The following is a 23,866-nucleotide window of genomic DNA, read 5'->3' as shown; positions in this document are numbered from 1 at the left end:
TTATAATACTTATTTTTATTGTTATAATATTTTATAAATTTTAAGTAATATGACAAAAAAGATATTGTTGGTATTGAAGGGGGGTCTCTGGGAGGAGTTGGGGTACAACAGGGAAATAAGAATGTGATTTAATCCTATTTACTTAAAATATGTTTTTAAATGTTAACAAATTCAGATAAATTGAAATCATTTAACTTTTCTTATAATGCAATAAAAGTTAAAAAAAAAAAAGAAGCGCTTTGAATACTTAAATTTATGTCTAACATAAGGGCACGCACCAGTTAAGGTTTAAAATGCTGACCAAACACATGCAAACACTAACTAAAACCAAAACAAACAAACAAACAAACCTAAGAGTATTAATATTAAATAAATTAACTTTATAATAAAAAAGAAAACAGGGATGGAGAGATGGCTCAGTGATTAAGAGCACTGACTGCTCTTCCAGAGGTCCTGAGTTCAATTCCCAGCAACCGCATGGTGGCCACAACTATCTGTAATGGAATTCAATGCCCTCTTCTGGTGTGTCTGAAGACAGCAATAGTGTACTCACATACGTAAAATAAATAAATTTTTTAAAAATAAAATAAAACAGAACAAAAAAAAATCACAGAAAACAAGATAGCCCTGAGTTAGGACTCAACAAATTAAACAGCAGATGAAAAGAAAAATTAGAACTGAACAGAGATAGGAACAACCATACCTTTAAATCAGCAAAACAAGTATTTAAATATTTTACATCATTCATGAACTCAGAAAATCTGATCACCACAATCAAGTAACCTAACAAACAATATGCTACAGAAGATTAACGCCAAGAACAGCAGGCCATATGTTTTTCTTAAGCATTTACCAACAAAAGTCACTTAATAGGCCATAAAGTAAAACTTGAACTAAAATAATGCAGAATTATAACTTTATTTGGTTGAAAAATAAGAAAAAAACAAAATGAAATAACAAGCTCAATGTACTAATTAAGTAAAAATACTACATAACTATGACATAGTGCTAACAGATTACAATGAGTATTTGAAGCTATTTTTATTGGATGACAATGAAAAGGCAACACTGTCGGAAACTATAAGACACAGATTAATTTAAAGTGAAGCTGTTGAACATCCCTGACCCAAAATGCAAAATTCAAATTAAATCAGAATTTAAAACTTTTTTAAAACTCTATTTAAAAATTTTTAGAACTCTAAAAATTTCCGATTTTAAAATATTTCAGATTCTGCTGGTAAAGTTGGTGGAAATATTCCAAAATAAAAACAGTCCAAAATCTGAAACATGTTCTAGTCCCGGGCGCTGTGAATATAGAATATTCAGTCTACATTAGAAAAGAAGCAACTTTTAAAATCAGTGATATAAACTTCCTAAGGAAGCTTAGAACAGAAAAATAAATCCCAAAGAAAACGTAAGAAAGAAAATTATCAAGCTAAGAATAGAAATCAATAAAGCAGAAAGCAAATATACAACAGGGAAAAAAAATAGAACATAAAAACATACAGCTGAAAATCTAACACTACCACATCTAAAAATCTATGCTATCTGGATAGAGAACAAACACAGAATGAAACAAGATTTTGAATAAACTTGTCAATCATCTTGGATTGCCTAGCCAGAGTCAGAGATGTTTGCAGACATAAACGTATACATAACAACAGAAATAACCTGAGGCCATCCTAAATTTTAAAACTCATAAGTGGTTGTTTTAAGCTGTAATATTACTTTATTATATTATATTGCATCATACTACATTATATATGATATATACACATGTAATTTTATGTATATATATTTGTACATTTAAAACCTCAATATTTAAGCAAAAATAATAAATAACTATTTTAAAATCTGGCAACAAGGCTGGATAGATGGCTCAGGAAGAACTGAGCTCAGACCCCATCCAGCACACATATAAGAAGCCAGACAAGGTGTGGGCCCACACATGCCTGTAGTCCAATGGTAGACACAGAAAGGTCACCTGGGCTTGTTAGTCACTAGCCTGGGTTTCATGGTCAACGCTCTGTACCTGAGGGAAAAGATCCTCCAGCCTCCACAAATCCCCACAGGCACATGTACTGGAGACTGCAACCTCACCAATACACATACACCAAAAAGAACATTGGCAACAGACTTAAATACTCTTATCAAAATGTGGTAAGTAAATACATGAAAACAATCTTTACCATTCTTTACTACACAAGTAAACACTGAAACTTCAATGAGATGATACTACATACCAGTTTGAAAGGATGACACAAAAATTACTACCAATAGCAAGCACTAATATGACAGGAATTAGATAGTGCTATTTAATGAGTCAGAGAGATACAAAATATAAACACGCATGTTCATATGGGTGTATGAGTGTTTGCAGAGCTCAGAGGTCAATATCAGATGCCTCCTTCCATCACTCTCTAACCTTAATAAAACAGTCTCTCACTGAACCTAAGGCTCACATGCTGAGGCCGGCCTGGCCATGTAAGGGACAGAATGACATGGTTCCTGCCCCTGGAACAGGGCCAGCAGAGTGTGGGTCTTCACCAGTGTTGATTGTTGCTGTGAGAGACCAAACCAACTCCATACTGGTTTCAGGCTACATCTTAGAGAATCTGACCTAAGGTTGAACTTGAGTTAAACACCAGGCCTGTACCTAACACTGGTCGCCAGGTCACTCCATAATAACCACCAATCAAGAAGAATACAGAAGTTACAGTTGTACCTAAAGATATTTACTTATGAAAGTTTATGGTTTGACTCCCAGTACAAACCAATCATTTTAAAGGGCAACAAATTCTATAATAGCCCCCCAATCAGATGTGTGCCAAGCTGGATATAGATACTCCCTTGCTTGTTTACTTGCCTCTATAAATGCTTGCTTGAAACTGGGCATCAGTGTGTCAGTGTGGTAAATGACTCCATGATAATCAAAAACAGCACAAGTCCCAGAGGTGAGTCTCAGCAAAATGGTAAATGCTGTATGACCTTCAGGACAGCCCATAAGGCTGTGGAAAAGAACTCTGAAAACATGAGTTCAGAAATATAACACTTTTCAACTACATAAGATATAAGGATACAATGAATTATATAATGAACTTCACAGGTCTAATGGAACAGAGGCAGCTGCACCACCACCCAGCCTGTCAGAAAGATATTAAGGAAGGAGATAAAGAGATTTAGGGAGTGGTTATCTCCCGGCAAGCTCTTACAAAGGTAATTTGTTTGTTTGTTTTTTGTTTGTGCTTACAAATGCAGAGGATTCCAGAGTTCAAGGTCACCTACAATGGCGGAGTTTAGGTGGAGGCCCAAGCTGGGTAGGAATGGTAATTTCTGTGTGGGGCCCCACACAGCTATCTCATTCTCTGTGCTTGTGATTGTTGTCTCTTTCTAAGAATCAAAAGGAAGGGGTCCTGGGATGATGATTGATGGGATAATCAAAATGGAACCTGGGGTAACTGAGCTCATACATAAATAAATGATAGGCTTTTTGGAAATGAGCTATCCAAGAGTTTTTAGACTAGGAAGAGAAATCTGTCTCTAGCATAATATAGAAAGAAATCTGGAAATCCATCTCCAGCAGAACATAGGCTGTCAACTTGGACTCACAATTTGACTTTGATTCATTTGTTTCACAACTCCAGCTAGATACCCCTTCTTCAGAATCCCTCTCCAAGCTGATGTTAATCCTGGACATTCATAAATTAAACTAGGCTGGCTGGCCAATAAACTCCAGAAATCTACCTGTCTCTATGCCCTATCCTCAACCCATCCCCAGTTCTAGATACATACTGCTATACCCACCTTTACATGGGGACCCAAACTCAAGTCCACATATTTGTGAGACAGTAATTTTCCCAGACCCACCATCCAACAGCTTCTTATGCAGTTAAATATGCACTTAACATATAGTATAGCAATTCCAAGCCCAAGTAATTAAGAAAAAAATATCCTATGTCCACACAGAAATTTATCAGGCAAAGATTAATACTGACTTTGCTTGCAATTGTTAAAAAAAATAACTATCCAATAGCCTCCAACAGATAAAAAAAAAAAATACTTTTCAAAAAAATAAAACCCTAAACTGTGATACTGAAAAGGAAAATTAAGTTAGAGGCCTGTGTTGGCTAATAAAAAAATTACAAGTCTGAGAAAAACACTGTAGATCAAGCCCGGGCATGTCCAGACAGGCCAGGCCTGAATAAAAAACAAGCTGTTAAAACGTTCTGAGAACTAACAGGCCAAAAAGACATAGAGGAGAAAGCATGCAAAGACATGTCCGGGTGGGCCCAAGCACACAAGGACATGTCTGGGCAAACGTCCCAACTGAGTAATGGGCCATCTAGTCCTCTTAGATATGGTTTGAGGTCAGCCAGATGCTCTGTTGACTCAGACTAGCACCACCCTTAGGAATTACTGCTCTGATCTGCACATACTATAGTTGATATTTGAATTAGCCAATCATGTATAACTATGCTGATTCTTTTGTTCCCTCAGACCTTTTTCCTATATAAACTCCTAACCCCTGAACCTCGTGGTCGATTCCTCTGTCTCCTGTGTGAGATACGTGTCGACCCGGAGCTCCGAAATTAAACTGCCTCTTGTGTTTACATCAAGATGGTCTCTCATGTTTCTTTGGGTGCACGTCCTCCCAAGATTTGAGTGGGAGGTCTCCCCACAGGGGTCTTTCAATACATCTAACAACTCACCACTAAAAAGGAATAAAATTATTTATTTGGCAATATAAAAGCATAAAAATTACTATACATAAAAATACTGATGAATCTCAGATATACTAAGCGAAATGGAAGATGCTAGACCCCAAAGGCTGTATACTGCATGACTTCATTTATAACACTCTAGAAAAGCAAAAAATATTGGACGGACAAGAAATAAACAGGATTCATAGACAGGAGGCAGGAACAGATTTAACTAAAAGAGGTAACAGAATTCTGAGAAGAGAGAAAGTTCTGATATAACTTAATAGTGATGACTGTATAATTGTAACAAATTGCTGAGACCCACTGATCTGAATACTAAAAGTAACACATTTTACTGTAAGGAAATTATTCATCAATGCGTCAAGTAATTGTACATATACATATATCCCCAACACTATCTCACATACACACTGTGCTTATACATTTATATCCTTCAAAGAGATGGTTTATAATTTTCTTCTAAATATGTCACTATCAAAAAACTGCAAATTGTAGTTAAGTTAGCTAACTGCTTTTAAAATTATTGTCTTGAATCCTAAACACTGTCATCTTGGGCTTCTAATTTGTTTTCCAACTCCAATTTATATGCCTTTATCTAAAGGAATTACCTACTTTTAAATTTATCTGAATTAATACTCTATCTTCTGGCTTATGAAAATGTCTCATAAAAATATAGACATCGAACTGAGTACAAAATTACAAAACAGCTGATAAGGAAAAAAAGTCTCAGTACTAACAGGTACCTATATCATTCGTTTCCTAGCATTAAAATGAAATCCCCAAGGATGGTATATACACAGTCCGACTAGTAGACTCAACAGAAGAGCCTAGGAGACTTCTCTAATGAGGGAAAATAATCATGTATTTATTTTACTATGTTATATGCCTATTTATAAAAATGGCCTCATCTGTTTTAGTCTGTTTCTAGACTGCATTTACATTTATTAAGTATGTCAGCTAAAATGGTTAGATTGCAAAGAAAGTTTGTAGAAATTTTAAGTATTTTTCAACAATGAAATAAGTCCGTACACCTAAAAGCTAAGCACAGTATTTCATCAAATCCTTCAGTATTTCAAACCTACCGGAGAGACTCAGCCATTCGCCTCAAGTCTTCATTTTGTTGTTTTAAGCGTTCAAGTTTTGCAAGAATCTTGGAGAGTTCTCTGCTTGAGTGATCAGGGTGGTCATTATCTCGAACCAAATGACCACCTATATAAAACAACAAGGTCCCCCAGGCAAAAAGAATGAGCATAATCCAACGCCAGGAACCAGTCCATGCCCGCATTTTCAGAGTTTCAACTCTGTCCTCTATCTTCCTGGAGCTCAAAGAACTGGAAACATTGTACTCTGGTTCTAGTTAGCCACACAAGAAAATAGGTTTCTGCTGTTTCAACACATGATGCTTCAGACAGGTTAATCTCTCTCTGGTGATCCTGTGGTGACTCTTACAAAGAGATCTTCCTGGTGATGCAGACAGGAAGCTTTAACGTCCTGTGTTTCACGGATTCTACATGCTGTGGAAAGAGTAAAAAATGTACTTAAGTTTTGAAGATATATAAACAAACAAAAAAAAAATGACATTTATGGACTTCCAGAAAACTTCATGGTATTGATTGCCCAAGAAGCTGAAAGACAATTTTGCTACCCAGTAATAGGTAAAAAGTGAAAGCTTTAAATGTGTTTTAAATCAACCACACATTAGAATTCCACCTGATAGCAAATTAGTTCACTCTAAACCTGGAAGTCTAAGTGCCATGAAAACTCTTCTTCATTGAAATGTTCTGCAATAACTCTTACATATGGATTAAAATATTATATATTGAATAATCAACAAAAATCAATTCAACTATGAATTTTAAACTAATGTGTTCATCATCTAAAACAAAACCAAGTTCTCAGTATGACTGAATTGTGTGCTACAAATCCTCATATCCCTCCATCTCAACACTTTGCTGTCATTTTACTATTTAACTTGCGACTTATCATTTCTAGGATAAATTCTCAAACTGACCTGAACCTTAGGGAAACAAAGGTCATCATAACCATCAATTAGTGGGCAACCATATCAAACATCAAAAGTAAAGGTTCAAATGGATCAGGCTAGACCATTATTTTTCAAATATATTTTAAAATATTAATAATTATAGGAGTGAGTTAAGTATATTATATACATTCATAGAAATGTCACAGTGAAGTTCATTTTTCTATTAATATGACCTAATAAAAAATTCCTAAGTTTCAAAAGAAGGCTAACAACAATCAGGTCCTTAGACGAGTGTGCATTTTTTTGAGTGTATATTTTAAACTCCAAATGTTCATTTTTATCGGCTTTAATTATGTGTTTTGTTTGTCATTTCTTAACCACTATACTTAGAATTCTCTAAAAAAATAAAATTATTCTCCCCCAAAGAACATATATGAAAAATTACTTAAAGTGATTAGACAACTCTAAAGCTATAGAAGAAAAAAATCATATATTTAGGAACAAAACTGTATAGTTCCTCTAAGGGGGGGAGTGGTAAAAAAAAGTTTACATATACAAGCATATATACATAAAATATATGACTACCAAGTAAATTGTCATTGGAAAATTAAATAGAAAGTTGAAAAACAGGGATCCCAAAACTCAAGAGTATAGAACTATTTATCTTCTTCTGAACCTCAATTTTTTACTGATTTTAAACAACCAAAAACTCCAAGAGAAGAAATTACCTCAAACGAATGTTCTAGAAACACCATTTATTCTGATTTCAGCTAAAATATAGAATCAGGGAGGCATATTCACTGACTAATGTTGTAAAGCAAAATTCAAGAACCACTAATTCTAATGACTATTTTAATGTTTAACTACTACTGTAATAAATTCTTTTAAGTCTACCAAGAATACTTTGTGTTGTTGTTGAACTCTTTATTTTCCCTTTCTCAAAACCCTGAAACTCTAAGTCTCAGGTATACCACCTATCAATCAAAAACTAAAACCTATTTAATAGCTCAGATTGTTTACCACTCTAAAGGTGGTGGGATCTGGGAGAATGGAGCTGATAAATGAGATGGGCTAAGGGCTCATGCAATAACTAAGGATCATCAGATCATCAGACACTTTATACTCTGAGAGTTAAGAAGAGTTATTTGAGAAAAGTATACAATCACAAAAACAACCAGCACTTAGCAAAAATGTTTTTCCACAGAGGAATATAAACAAATAACAATAGCCAGTTATAATGAATAATCTGGAGTAAACTCATTCCTATTCACTAGATCTGGGAGCGACCCCCGCCCCCCAAAAAATCCTGTTTTCTTGGAGTTTTCTCACAAGAACTCAGAATTCCCCTTGCAGGATTCCATTCTTGGACAATGTTCTAACTCAGGTGAAGGACCAGTTAGAAAGGTCTACTTTTCCACATATAAAGAAACAATGCAGACACTCAAGGCTTCCTGATTAAAATAAAACTTTAAGCTGGTTGTGGTGGTGCACGCCCTTAATCCCAGCACTTGGGAAGCAGAGGCAGGCGGATTTCTGAGTTCGAGGCCAGCCTGGTCTACAGAGTTCCAGGACAGCCAGGGCTCTACAGAGAAACCCTGTCTCGAAAAACCAAAAAAATAAAATAAAATAAAATAAAACTCTAGTCTGGAAACATAAGCAATGGATTCAATTTAATACATAACTAAAATTGAAGAATGGGTATCTGAGTAATAGTTTGCTATGACAACTTATAGAGCACTGAAAAATTCCGTCAGACTGAAGTTATTTCCAAGATATTAGGAGATTAGACAGAGATATAAATACATAGACAAAAAAATTACAACTTTATGTTTTCCTCCATAAACAAAGAAATCTAGACTACTATGATAGACAAAAAGAAACAAAACTTCCAAAAAGGAATAATTTAAGTAACAAGGAATAACAAAATAGGTGAAACATTTTACTTGCAATTATAATATAAATTATCACAATCATCCAAAGATATGATTTTAACAGTGAAGTACAGAAACATACTTTTTGTACAAATTACACTAAAATTTCATAAAGCAGTATTCAAAATATCCAAGGTATTAAATTACTACACTTGCAACAAGACTGAGATTATAAGCTATAAAATAATAAATTATTATAAAAGTAAACACGAACATATTCTTAATATTGTTAATATTATCTTAACTCTGTTTTTGAGAAGTTGTTTCTAGAATTTTAGAGTTCTTAACAAGTATTTTTAAATGGAATCAACAAAAGCAAACCAAGTTGAAAACTGAGTAGTTTCCTATGTAGTTTCTCTCATCATGGTTTAAAAGAGCTATGTATTGAACTTTACCCCCATCTGCTAACCACAGTGAAAGACTAGTTGCTTTCTTGTTATGTTTAAACCATAACTGTCAAAATATAAAAAACGCCATAAACTTGGTCACTTTATTCACTGTTGTCTCCCAAGCCCTTCCAGGAGTATTTGGCACTTAGTAACCAGGAATGAAAACTTGTGAACAAGTGAATGCAGTGCTGGACCTCACATGATATACAAAGAAATTGAACACACCAGCTACAACAACTACATTTGTATCACACTTTACACAGCAAATTTGAAAGCAGATAGCACCATTATAAGCAAAGAGGATGGAAAATAAAATCGCTGTGTCTCTTCAAAGTAACTAAGACAAGCCCTATGATAAATGAGCAAAACCTTGACAAATTTTTCTCCAAGTGGGTTGTTTTCTTTTCATTTATGATCTTATTACTATCTAGAATTCTATAATACTCTTCTTGTACAAAATGTTAAATAAAGCAAAATATGGTAGGCTTCCCTCTGCCAATGTATTTGATTAATAATACTGATTTTTAAAGGGATAAAGATTTGTCAATGATTTATTTCTTCTTCTACTTAGAAAACTAGGTTATTTTTATTTTTGTTTCTTGAACAATAAAAATACAAGTAACTTTTTACTAAGTATTTTCCTATATCTGGGAACTAGAGTGCAATATCAATAAGATCAAGAGTTTAAGCAGAACAGTTATAAGGCCTAAATGAGGTTAATCATGTGTAAAGTATTATTCACACTGCTTAGCAAAGAAGAAGTACTCAATAACTTAAAAGTAAGCTAATGTATTTGGGTTTTAATGAGCAAAGGAAAGATAATATTAACTAGACTTTAGAAAATGCTTTACAGTGTTTGAAAAACTTTTATGCGTATTATCACATAATATTCACAATTACCAGAGTCTATAGAATATCATTCCAATTTTATAGTTGGGTAAGCTGTCCACATGTTTTATTTTTTGTTTATTTTTTTAAAGATTTATCTAATTTATTATATGTAAGTACACTGTAGCTGTCTTCAGATACCAGAAGAGGGAATCAGGTCTTGTTACAGATGGTTGTGAGCCACCATGTGATTGCTGGGAATTGAACTCATAACCTCCCGAAGAACAGTCAGTGCTCTTAACCACTGAGCCATCTCTCCAGCCCTGTACATATGTTTTACAACCCATGACAGTTCTTCGTACTACATTTATGTTACCAATTAAATATACATGCACACAAGTGTATATGTGCACATAAAACTCGATTAGGAAAATTATAAATGTACACATTTCACTTCATTTTATTAAAAGTATCACTTTACATTTTTGTGTGAATAGGAGGAGGCCAATAACAAATAATGTGCATCCTCCTCAGTCACTCTCCACCTTATTTTGTGTGTATGGATTTGTGTTGGATTTGTGTCATGTGTACTTGTGTACTTGTGCGCGTGCGTGCGTGTGTTTTTGTGTGTGTGTGTGTGTGTGTGTGTGTGTGTGTTTGTGAGCATGTGTACATGTATACATGTACATATATGCACTTGACTATGCAGGCATGTGGTGAGGTCAGAGGCTGATCAGGATGTCTTCCTCAATCTCTACCAATTCTCTGCCTTAATTTTTGAGACGAGATTTCTAATCAAACTTTGAATTTGACAAATTGGCTAGACTGGCTATGGGAAAGTCCCTGGAACCTGCCATTCTTTGCACCCCAGTGCTGTGATTGTAGCCACTCAAAGATACACCTCAGATTTTAAATGGATACTAATGATATGAACTCAGGTCCTAATGCTGACACAGCAAGTGCCTAACTCAATGAGCCACCCCTTCAACCATAAGAGCACCACTTTAAATTGTTTTCATTTATTTAGGGCCAAAGGTATAGAAGACCAGTTCAGATTTATTTGAATATTATAAGTAAACTGCATCAGTAAACACAATGTGTTATATTATTACATAACAATTCAAGTAAAATACTCCTGATAAAAATCTCACTATGAGTTTATACTTCATAACTAGGCCAACTAATTTCTAAAATATTAGTAAGTTTTGATCAGTTAAGAGCATATTCTGTACTCATGTATTAAGGATAATTAGTAATTAAAATTCATACATATGTGATGTTACTCTACCAAGAAGAAATGTGAAAGTGAGATGACTATGTAAGCAGTAAATGAGACTTGAACTTAAAACATCTTTCTTTTCTTCTTTTATTTATTTATTTTATCCACTTTACATCTTGATCATTGATGCCCCTTTTGGCCACCCAGTCTCGCAAGTCCCCCCCCCCCCCCCCCCCCCCCCGCTTTTCTCCTCTGGCCTCTACCCTCCTTTATTTTTCCATACCTACTTCCTTCCACATTATAATTCAGTTGGTTCCGCCATGGTAAAGAAAAGCAACAGTGGACTTCAGCTAGAATTAAAGAATCATTTTAATTTATGATACTGCTTTTGCTTGCTTGCTCTATCCTGATATCATTTCTCACTAAAGCCAAAAGAAAGATTCTAATAAATTCTGTAGTACTACTTAATTTTAAGGAATTGAAATCAATAGAGAATATGCATAAATATACAGATTTGAGGATATATTAATCTAACATTGAATTGACTTAATTTGTATATGGCTTTTTAAATAACAGTACTTTATAACTCATGATCAGCTTTTCTCTAAATGTTTTATTTATCATTTCCTTCTTCAAACAGAAGCATTTATGCTTCCTAGTATTTCTTAACTAAGAAAGCATACCATTAAAGTATAACAGTCAAACTGAACCTCTCTCTGTTAACCTTAAAAATTTAATTTTCATTAAACTAATCATTGAACTAATGATTTTTTCCATTTGAAATTTTCAATCCAGCTCATCACATGGAATATAATAATTTACAGCTACATGTTTAAAAATAATAGAAATATTACTAAAACAAATTTAATTTAGGGATCATTTTTAAATCAATTTTTATGTGGCATTTGTACTCAAGTCATAATAAGCCAAATCAATCATTTGCTAAGAACATCATTCTCTCACTTAAAAAAAAAGTTTGTAGACCTTTACTTCTTACCTATAAGGAAATAAGAATGCTCAAAAATTACTTTCCAGCCAGGGATAGTGGCATGTGCCTTTAATTCCACCACTCAGGACACAGAAGCTAGTGAGTTTCTGTGACTAGCCTTGTCTACCCAGTAAATTCCAGGCCAGCCAGGACTATATAGTGAGACTATATCTCAAAGAAACAAACAAGAAATAATACTTTCCAGATGTAAGCAATTATGCACCTGACATTGAATAGACAACTGAAAAGTGATCTCTAAAGAAGGAAGACAAAGCAAGTGAGCCCCATAATAGCCTGGGATTGCTTCATTGTTTTGAGCACTGAAATATGTAGAAGAGGAAACCCAAGTAGAAGCCAGTAGTGTTACTGAGTTACAAGGACAGATCAGAAGTCACGAAAACCAAGGAAACAAGAAATGTTGGAAAACGTATCACTGTAAAGTGAAAGGTACATGAAGATCTGTGTTTTCAAAGAAGCACTTTAAATTACCTGAAATCAAGTCCACACATACACAAAACTAAAGACCCTTAAAATAAAACCTAGAAGAATAATTTAAGAAGAAAAGTAATCTAGTACTAATGGTTAAAAATTCCTGTGTTCTCAAAGAAACAGGAAGTATTTAAGTTCTCACAAGAAAGAGTCTCATCCCTGAATCCTTTGAAGCATGCAGTAGAGATACATCTCTCCAATGAGACTAACAGACAATAGAACTCCTCTAGCAAATCTTGAAAACATTATAACATACACAAAAAGGAAGAATGGAGACATACTGACACCGTGTATGACTCTAAAGATCTCAGCTGCCAAACTCCCCACGTGGTCAATCAGTCCTCATAAGGCTACATCTTGAGACACACAGCTGAGTAGCAGCCTTTGAAGATGGTGGTACATAGGAGAACAAGGTGCTGCAGGGCTACCATCACTAAGAATAAAGATAGAAGAGGTTTTGTTGTTACAGTGCTAATAATAATAACATGCATGAATGAATCAAGTGTGTGTGAGAGAGAGACAGGTGTGTGTGTGTGTGTGTGTGTGTGTGTGTGTGAGAGAGAGAGAGAGAGAGAGAGAGAGAGAGAGAGAGAGAGAGAGAGAGAGAATATGAATAAGAATGGGATGAACAGGACAGTGGTCAGGCCTGACATAGCAATGCAGACACATCTACAATCTCCAGCACCTAAGAGCTGAGGCAGAAAGAAAGTTTAAGGCCAGCTAGGCTATGAAGTGAGGCTTGGTTTTATTCCAAAATGGACTTTATACTCTATGCAAGACTTGTGGACTTACCTGAAACACACTTTACTATTTTCTTATTATAAAATGTTTTGAACACAATGAATTTTAAAACAATGGTAGTGTATGGCAACTCATTTTAGAAGGAAATCAACATTTAACAAAATTATTTATTCTCTATTATATAAGTAATCTCATTCTTAAAATTGATGACTTAAAAATGAAGTACTACATCACCCAGGTCTAAAATGACCATATTCGGTGATATAGACACTCACATGGTAGTGAGAGTGATGATGATGATGATGATGATGATGATGATGATGATGATGATGATGATGATGATGACAGTGATGATGGTGATGATGGTAGTGATGATGGTAAGGATGATATAAAAATAAAGAGATCTAGAGCCACCTTCCAATATTTGCAGTCTATTGTCCTTGCTTAATATGCTCACATTTGAGATCTTATGAAATTAAGGCACTTATCACTAAATAGCTAGATTTTTTTAAAAAAATAAGAATGGGGAAGAGGAAGATCTCAAAATTTGTGTATCAGAATTCAAACACCTATAGGTCTAAAAAAAAAATAAAATTTATTTTGGGGTAAAATAAAACTTTTGTTTGTTTGTTTGTTTGTTTTTTCAAGACAGGGTTTCTCTGTATAGCCCTAGCTGTCCTGGAACTCACTCTGTAGACCAGGCTGGTCTCGAACTCAGAAATCCGCCTGCCTCTGCCTCCCAAGTGCTGGGATTAAAGGTGTGCACCACCACTGCCTGGCATAAAACTTATTTTTATTTAAATAATATTCACCATTTTAAAGTAGTATTTTAAAAACTAAACAGTTTGAAGGAGTTTAGAGAAGGAAGGTTAAAAAGAAAAGCAGAGACAAGTAGAAGGTGATAATGTTTATAAAGATCAAAAGAGTAACATGCAAAAGAGTTGCAGCAAGTTCAAGTCTTCAGGAACAAGGGGCTCGGACTCAGGGCTGAGGGCTACAAAACTGGCCTCTGCCGAAGTACAAAGGTCCCAATACCAGGATGGTAAGGGAACTGAGGGCTAAGTAGGGCTAAGGGTCCTAATAAGCCAGTAACCTAACACTAGAGAGACCCACTTGTCGCTGCTTCTTCCTGTCCACTGCCAAGGCCCTCCAACCACCAAAGGGATCAAGAGCTCCTGCTGCTAGAGACCAGCCTTCACACAATCTCTTCAACTACCCTCAATTCCTGTTCAGGTAAAGCAGAGAAGCCTCACCCAGCTAGTGGTGGCATAACCACATAGCCAGATGACCTTGTACTCTCCATACTCTAGTTCAGACTCTCACCAGCTACAATTACAGAATATACCCCACACTCAGCTTCCTACAATGCTTTTACTCTCTAGCATTCCTCTCTAGTTTGTTTTCAGATTGTCCATCTATCTCTCTCCTAAGCTTATCCACTGTTTGTATATGTTTACTTTTCCCACTGCAGCCCTTGACATAGTAATCATATTTGTTTTAAATTCAGAGTGGTCCTGACACCACTGCTGAGAGTGGTTCTCACATTTGTTCTTTCTTTATTAAACTGTGGGTTGATGAGAGCAATGCACATTTTAGCATCTCGTAATTTTGAGCCCAAATACTTCCTGGAACTACGTAGAAGAAACTGTAAAAGAGCCCTTTAGTTCCTTGTCAAAGTGTGGGAAGAGGGGCCAGGTTCTATGAGCAGGCTTCAGTCTCCGAAGGCACCTGTGCCCAACAATGAGTTCCAGTGGTGCGTCTCTGCCTCCCTCTGTCTCTTGGGAAAACAGTGGCTGGAACAGAACAAGGAGCTTCCCTTCTCCAAGGTCAATGAGGTTATGGTTAAAAAGGAAAAAACAAAAACAAAAAACAAAAAGACAGAAATACATGTGAGTACACTGTAGTCCTCAGACACACCAGGAGAGGGCACCAGATCCCATTACAGATGGTTGTGAACCACCATGTGGTTGCTGGGAATTGAACTCAGGACCTCTGAAAGAGCAGTCAGTGCTCTTAATAGTGAAGCCATTTCTCCAGCCCTCATCTTTTTTTTTCCTTGAAGGCAGACCTTGTTAAGAACAGAATTCTCTGGAATATTTCAAAAATGATTACTTTTCTCCTCTGTAGCTGTAAGAATTTGGATTTTTCTCCCAGGCTGATATTCACTAAAAGTAACTGGTTGAACTCCTAGAGGAAAAGGACCAGAAGTATAGGGGTCCCCTCTGAAGTTTCTGCCTCCAACTTGTCCAAGCCAGCCTTCCAGTAATTCTTACAGTTTGGTTTTATTGCACTGTTTCTTAAGCCAAAAATAAGAATTATGGTTCCCAAGAAGACTTTCACCCTCAGTTTCTACTACTGAGTTATAGTTCTCTGTATTTGTCTGTTTCCAATTTTGGAGGCAACAGTTTGCCTGTGACAGCCTTTCTCTAACTTAAAAACCTATTTCTAAATGTCTGAGTTTTTGGTTGTGTGGTGGTGGTGGTGGCTGTGTGGTACTGATATGTTGGTAGTGGTTGTGGTGGTGGTGGTTGTGGTGGTGGTGATGGTTCAAATGGGTGAATTCTAAGCTATCATCATGGAATTAGTCTTTACCAAGTTAATATACCCAAGAAGCCCTAACTATTTTGCTCTTATTAATAGGAAATCAGATCAATTTTTTGCCAAATTGTTTATTTTATAACACTTTCTTAAATTTTATTTGAGGTTTTTTTTGTTGTTGTTTTGTGGTTTTGAGACAAGGTTTCTCTGCATAGCCCTGTCTGTCCTGGAACTCACTCTGTAGACCAGACTGGCCTCAAACTCAGAAATCTGCCTGCCTCTGCCTCCCAAGTGCCAGGATTAAAGGTGTGTACCACCATTGCCTGGCTTTATTTGAATTTTAATCTACTTAGCCAAACAGCATATTGGTTCACTTAAAGTAAACATAGTACCTTATTCAAAACCTGAAAAAATGCTGTAAAATAAGCTTCCAGACTTAGCAAGAATGTTAGAAAGCCTAGACCCAAGTGCACCTATCAACAGGTACCTCATTTTAGGTGTACATGATGTTATTCTATTTCTACAACCATAATGCACTATGTGTAACAAATATCTCTGAACTCATCAAACACCAGCAGATAATAAAACATTTTAAAATTAAGAATTATGGTAACAGCGTAAACAGTCATTGATTTCTTAATTCAGCCATCAGATATACGATTAGACATATCAGTTTCCTAAGAAGATAATGAAAATTTGAATAAGTTAGGTAAGAAAATATTTGGAGACAGTCAAAAAAAGGATGGGTAACAATGATGATGCCCCAAGAAACAGTGGCACCCTGTCAACAAATTACGGTGTTTTCTGGGTCATAGTTCCTGATTCAAGTTGAAAAAAATTAAGTTAAAAGTTACTTCAATCTTAACTGAAAAATGACACTTACCTTCCTTCCCATAGAATTATGATGTTGAAGAAAACCACATGGTATTACAGAGAAATGTATTATTGCTTGAATCTGGGCCTCAAAAAATATTAGCTGTTCAAATAAGATTAAAAAATAATACTAGTTATCTAGAAACATGCTTTTGCTATTAATATGAAGTATATCTTATGTAAAAGTAATCTATTGAGGGACATCGCCTTTGAAAGCAAAGTCTACAGGAACAGTTAAAAACATATCATTCTTAACCACTAAATGTTACTAGATCTATGGAAAAGAAAAATCAAATCTTTACAGGTTTTTTTTTCCATTTTTTCCCTAAAAGGAATATGAAGGTTTGTCAATGGTTTGTCAAAAAGGCCCCACAATTCAGAGGTGTGAAGAAGACCCACGTAGCTTCAAGGACAAAGCATATTACACTCCAGAATGTATTTAGAGTTCTTCATCTGAAATTCAACTAATATCAAACTGCAGCAGTCAGCCAAGCTAAGCAAATTAAAATAACAGTAATTTTGACATATTATATTCTATAAATATTTAAATATGGATGTTTGTGTGAACATAAGGGTCTCCACATGCCAAGCAAAATGTTTTGTTTAAAACCCTAAAATTGAACTCACCCTTTTACCCTTGTGTAGGTTCCCTTTGAATCCTCAACTCCCTATGTTAATTCCCCTTCAATTAAATAAATTATCACTCCATAGCCAAAATTAAGATTTTAAAGAGAATACTCATAAATACACATCAATGGTCAAAAGGAAAATATCCAGAACCTGTGAAAATCTAGGTTTGTAAAGGCCAAAGGAAAGCTATAGGAAAGGCACAAGAGCCTTGAAGGACAGTGGTGCAATAAAAGGAATGGCCCACTCAGGTAATTAGTTTAGTGTGCTTTGGTAATGCTTTAACAAGAAAATTTAGTAAATAATCAAAGCTTCATAAATTTGTATTTTATTCAATTTTCTTAATTTTCTTCTTTTTTATTTGTGTACACATGTGTATACATATATGTGTATGTGTGTGTGCATGTGCTTACAGGTGTACTAATGAGAGATCAGAGGGTAGAATAATGTATCCTCCTCAATTACTTTCTACCCCACTTTATAAAATGAAGCCTCTACCTGAATCTAGAACTTACAAATTCTGCTAGGCACCAAGCAAACAATTTATCAACTGAACCATCTCCCCTCTTCCCTAAGTTTTTTTTTTTTTTTTAAAACATGCATTTATTTGGGTCAAGGCTTTATATTCTCAGGGTTAAAATACCTGTAATTGCTATTGATAGAAAAAGTCATCAGTATGAAATTCAAACCAAATATACATCATTTTAATCTATAGACTGCCCTATCATCAAGAGCAATTAGTAGTAAAGAGAACTAGTGGCCATAGTAAACACAAGGTATCTGATACATTAATGTGCTTTATGACCCTATACCTGGTTAGTCAGTTCCCCTCAGACAAACAGAATTACTGAAAAGCTATAAGACCTTCCAGGAAAGCTGTACATGACTCTGCTCCAGGACACTATTGAAGAAAACTCAACTACACCCCTGTGGCAAAGTGCTCAAAAAATTCCTAGTTAGACAAACCTGTAAGAAGTTTTTACACCAAAACCATTCCTTCCCCCATTCAACCATACAAACACACATACCACTGAAGCCCAGAGCCAAGCCAGTGATTTTCAAACCAGGAAAAGGTTTGGCTTGGGAACCAGTAGCTTCAGCCTCCTCTGAGAGCTTGTTATAATGCGGAATCTGAGACCCCTAATGACATAGGAAAAGCATTTAACAAGATCTCCATACAGAGGTTAAAATACAAGGAGCTCTTGAGGAAAGAATAACAGAGAATAATCTTCAGTTTAAAAACCAGTTGCTACAGCAGGAACTGTTTGCCAACAGGCAGCCAATTTTTAATCCTACCACAATTTACACAGGCTCTTGAACAGAAAACCCATTCAATGTGGATCTAATGATTAAATATCAGATTTAAAAAACAAACAAAAACAAAAAAGAGCTGTACTAGGTTTTTTAGAACATTAGATGCTACCTCATACTCCCAAATACGTAAACTAGATAAATCAGACATAATGACGTTTACATCATTGATGCTCCATTTATACAGTGGTAGTCCCATAAGACTATATTGCCTAGCAAACCCACAGTCACTTTGATATAGTCTATGTTTTCAAACGACTATAATTCATTAATGAAGCTATGAGAACAATTCTTATTTCTAAGCAATGTATGGCCATAGTTAAAACACTGGCAATTCTTTTTCTTCTATACCCTCAAGCACTATTAAGATTTAGAAGCCTGTTGTTTAGGAAAGAATCTAAGAAAGAGAAGGCTATGCCATCTTGTAAACCAAAGATGAAGGAGAAAAAACGTACAGGTTATTCAGCTATTTTCTTAGCTCCAAATCCATCCTTTAATAATCCTTTTTGCTGAAAAGAAAACTCTTAAAACTACTTTCTCAGCCTTCATTGGGTAACTTCCTAATATTGTCAATAAAAGCACTAAAGGGAGAATATTTGTTTTATTCAATAAGCATACCCCAACACAGGCCCTCACCCCAATAGCAGCAGTTAGTGGAAGCCACAGGCAACCCCTCAGAAACAGCAGCAGCTGCTGCCAGACAGCAGCTCCCTAGAAGTTCTGAATCTCATTTTTGTCCCTTATTCTAAGCTTTGCATTCTCTCACATCCTGTAGTTATTATCTGTATTACTCTAGTATCCCTGCCCGCAACAACAACTCTTTGCTTTTCATGTCTCCTAACACCCCTGTAACTAACCTATTCCCTATGATAAACTTTCTTGCCTGAAGTAGCCGGTGTGGATTATTTTCCTGACAGAATCCTAACTGATCCACTAAGCCTACATGGAATAAAGTCAACAAGATCTTGATTACTTTTGAAAAAAGATTTTTAAAAAAATTAGAATAAATGAGAATATGTAAGAAAATATTGACCAGCTCTCCTCTAAAATACGGCAGGGTGAGAAATATATTCAAGTAGTACAGGTGAAAAAAACACACAAGGAAAACAACATACTAAAACAAATGTCACTTAGGAAAACACATCAAAATTCAGAAACAGCCAATTAAAAAAAAAATCCTAAAAAAATGTTTTCTTCTTAAAAGAATAAAAAAATTATAGAAATTTAGAAACAGAAGGTATATATATTCTTCTACCTCAACCATTATCCACTTTTACTGAGACAGATTGGACAAAAATCAAACTTGGGTTACTATACTTTAGGGAAGCTGCCAAGAAATTAGGAAGAATCCAAAAAAGATTACATAAATGAGGAAAGGAGACAGAAATGGGGACCCTGAAGGAAAGTTCATATAGTGGAACTTTTTAGAAGGGTGCAGTAAAAAGAAAACTTCAGGCTAACATATTATCTGCCATTTAGGCTAAGAGCTCTTACTAGTTGTCCTTCAATTTGAGAAAGGAAATAGACTTAAATAAATTAAGACATGAAACTGAGCTTCCCAGCTCAGCTCACAGAGAGACCGAGAAGCCATCACAAGCACACAGCTTTGTTACTCAAGGCATGGTCTCAGTACCAGCACATCCACACCAGTGAGAAGGCCTGCCAGAAGGGCAGCATCTCAGGACTGTATGAAACTATTAACTACGTCAGCCCAAGGAAGCCCAAGCACATAAAGCTCTAGACAGTACTCCAGTCTGCAAGCAGCTCAAGAGAAGAGAAGGGAAGGAGTAAAACCCTCATCTCAAAATTACCTTCTGAAGCTTTCTAAACATTTTTAAACTTTTTTATTTGTTAGAGTTTACTGAGAATATTATTAATAAAAAAATTAACGGTAATAACTAATTATTCAGTACCTATCATGTATAGGGATTGTTCTATCTTTACAAATTAGTTCAACTCTCAACATATCCATGAAGTGGGTATTTTATAACTCTTATTTTATCCACAAAGCAAGACAAACTCTTAAATCAATACCTTGCCCTAAGTCATACCTGAGTTGACAACTGAGATTTAATTTTAGATAATCGCTTAAAAGCCTACACCCAACCCCAAAACACTACTTCCCACATCATTCCAAACATTCTTAAGTCATCCAAGAAAAAACTGTAACTTTTGGGACTAAAACTGCTGTTAAGTATAAAAGAAAAAATAATGTGCTTTTCTCCAATTTAAAATAATTAAATAGTCATAATAGTGAGAGGATTACATCAGCACTGATGTAAGTCTGGGCATACACTCAGCATAAGAATGAAACAGAGAGGACAGTAAGACAAAAGGTAACTCCAAGTGCAACATTGCCAGTATTTTTTTAAATGTCTGATACACACACACACGCACACACACACACACACACACACACACACACACACAAAACAATATTGAACATGGGACTATTTTACAAGGAAAGTTCTTGCAATAGCCATATTATTATCTGTATTTGGGGAGTAACTGAAATCCCATGCTAATGGACACATTCTCTCCAGCATCATTCTCCTTTTTTTTATCCCCTAACAGCTTTATTAATAAATATTTGACATATGATAATCCATACATTATAAAATATACACTACTTTGAAATATCTATTTTAAGATTATCTGCATAATTATTTTATATATTATACATAATTAAATAATTAAGTATGTTTTAAACGTACTCCCACAATTACTTCGACCACCACAATAATTATTACCATTGCCACCAATCTGTGAGAAAAGTAAAGTACATTAAGATTATTCTCAATAAAAGAGAGGTAACACAAATGAGTGAATTTTCTTCTCTGTACTTGCATTGTTTCCAACTTCTAAAAAATGTCCCTTTTCTTTTCATTTGTAATTATGAAAGACATAACTCAAATTCTGCTAAGACCCAAGGGTCCTTAAGAAAACACTGAGAACAGTGAAAGGAGAAGTAAAATGGGGGTTCTTGGTAAAAGCCTACTCAAGTCTTAACAATGTATTTGAAGTTCTGAGATATAAATAACATCATTGTACTAGCAAATAGGTTGAATTTAAAATATGCAAAATTGTATCTTGTATGTAAGGCAGAGTATTACTAAGAAATTTTAGCTTCATTCAGACTGAGCATGTTCCTAAAAAGAAGAGATATGAACAATGACTTTTTCATTAACGACGACAAAGCTCTGGTGACCTACTTTGAGAATGAACAGTACTTATGGGTATTAAAAATAGAGTGGCTTAACCCATAAGAATAACCAAAGAATTGACAAATGGAACCTCATAAAGTTGCAAAGCTTCTGTACGGCAAAGGACACTGTCAATAGGACAAAAAGACAAGCAACAGATTGGAAAAAGATCTTTACCAACCCTACATTTGATAGAGGGCTAATATCCAATGTATACAAAAAACTCAAGAAGTTAGACTTCAGAGAACCAAATAACCCTATTTTTAAAATGGGGTACAAAGCTAAACAAAGAATTCTCAACTGAGGAATATCAAATGGCGGAGAAACACCTAAAGAAATGTTCAACATCCTTAGTCATCAGGGAAATGCAAATCAAAACAACCCTGAGATTCCACCTCACCTCAGTAAGAATGGCTAAGATCAAAAACTCAGGTGACAGCAGATGCTGGTGAGGATGTGGAGAAAGAGGAACACTCATCCATTGCTGGTGGGATTGTAAGCTGATACAACCATTCTGGATATCAGTTTGGCAGTTCCTTGGAAAATTGGACATACTTGAGGACACAGCTATACCACTCCTGGGCATATACCCAGAAGATGCTTCAACATGTAATCAGACACATGCTCCACTATGTTCATAGCAGCCTTATTTATAATAGCCAGAAGCTGGAAAGAACCCAGATGTCCCTCAACAGAGAAATGGATACAGAAAATGTGGTATATCTACACAATGGAGTACTACTCAGCTATTAAAAATGATGAATTCATGAAATTCTTAGGCAAATGGATGGAACTAGAAAATATCATCCTTAGTGAGGTAACCCAATCACTGATAAGTGGATATTAGCCCAGAACAGTGGAATACCCAAGATACAATTCACAGACCACATGAAACTCAAGAAGAAGGAAGTCCAAAATGTGGATACTTCAGTCCTTCTTAGAAGGAGGAACAAAATTCCCATGGGAGAAAATACAGAGACAAAGTGTGGAGCAGAGACTGAAGGAAGGACAATCCAGAGACTGTTCCACCTGGGAATCCTTCCCATATACAAGCACCAAACCCAGACACTATTGTGGATGCCAACAAGTGCTTGCTAACAGAAACCTGATAAAGCTGTCTCCTGAGAAGCTCTGCCAGTTCCTGACAAATACAGAAGTGGATGCTCACAGCATCCATTGGACTGAGCACAGGGGCCCCAAAGGAGGAGCTAGAGAAAGGACCCAAGAAGATGAAGGGCTTGCAGCCCCATAGGAGGACAATATGAACTAGTTAGTACCCTCAGAGCTCCCAGGGACTAAACCACCAACCAAAGAGTACACATGGAGGGACCCATGGCTCCAGTCACATATGTAGCAGAGGATAGCCTTGTGAGACATTAATGAGAGGAGAGGCCCTTGGTTTTTCGAAGGCTCAATGCCACAGTGTAGGGGAATGCCAGGGCCAGAAAGCGGGAGTGGGTAGGTTAGTGATCAGGGGAAGAGGGGATGAGATTGGGGGGAGGAGGGGCGGGTCAGAGGGAAAATGAGAGGTTCGTTGGGATAAAATTTGAAATGTAAATAAAGAAAATAATAATTTTTTTTAAAAAAAGAATTAAACTAAAAAACAAAAACTTGCCCACAGTCACAGGTATAGTCAAAAGTAAGTAATAATGGGTTCCATCCCTAGAACTAGGAAGAATGAGCAGAGACTTGCCACAGACCAGGTTTCTGCAGGGACCCCTTATTCAGCGGGGTGATGAGAGTTCTGGCCAGGTGTGCAAGGGATTCGGCGGGTGATAAATAGAGTTCACACAAAGAAGTGTGCTATCTGAATGTATTTCTTAAAAATGGCATCAGACATTTACAGTCATTGCAAAAGAGAGATGAAAAATCTGGCAGCTCAGTAGTTGAGGTACATCTGAGGCCATCTAAAACACATTGGGTCTAAAAGCAGCAGCCATCTCCTCTGGACTGGTGCAGCACCCCCTGGGTTCTGAGCACGCTCAGGCCACATGGGCCCAGCCGGAGTCGGGGGGGGGGGGGGG

The 23,866-nt window shown here is 35.9% G+C and overlaps 1 protein-coding gene across 9 annotated transcripts in view; it reads right to left on the bottom strand.

The window, feature by feature from the left end:
• Positions 1-23,866, bottom strand: part of Fut8 (fucosyltransferase 8) — a 227,694-nt gene that overhangs the window by 132,528 nt on the left and 71,300 nt on the right. For 4 of the 9 annotated variants that reach the window (XR_004114449.1, XM_031356835.1, XM_031356841.1 and 1 more), the window contains exon 3: positions 5,804-6,235. Coding sequence is in view for 8 of the 9 variants with exons in the window: in XM_031356835.1 (XP_031212695.1) it covers positions 5,804-6,006 (203 nt within the window). In the remaining variant the exon portion in view is untranslated. Of the gene's footprint in view, positions 1-5,803; positions 6,236-12,830; positions 12,983-16,711; positions 16,805-23,866 lie in introns of all 9 variants that reach the window. The other 5 variants (XM_031356840.1, XM_031356837.1, XM_031356838.1 and 2 more) reach the window with 4 other exon arrangements.

The sequence above is a fragment of the Mastomys coucha genome, unplaced genomic scaffold, assembly GCF_008632895.1.
Source record: "Mastomys coucha isolate ucsf_1 unplaced genomic scaffold, UCSF_Mcou_1 pScaffold6, whole genome shotgun sequence".
Lineage (NCBI taxonomy): Eukaryota > Metazoa > Chordata > Mammalia > Rodentia > Muridae > Mastomys > Mastomys coucha.
The sequence above is the reverse complement of the archived record's forward strand: the minus strand, read 5'-3'. Positions and strand labels throughout refer to the sequence as shown.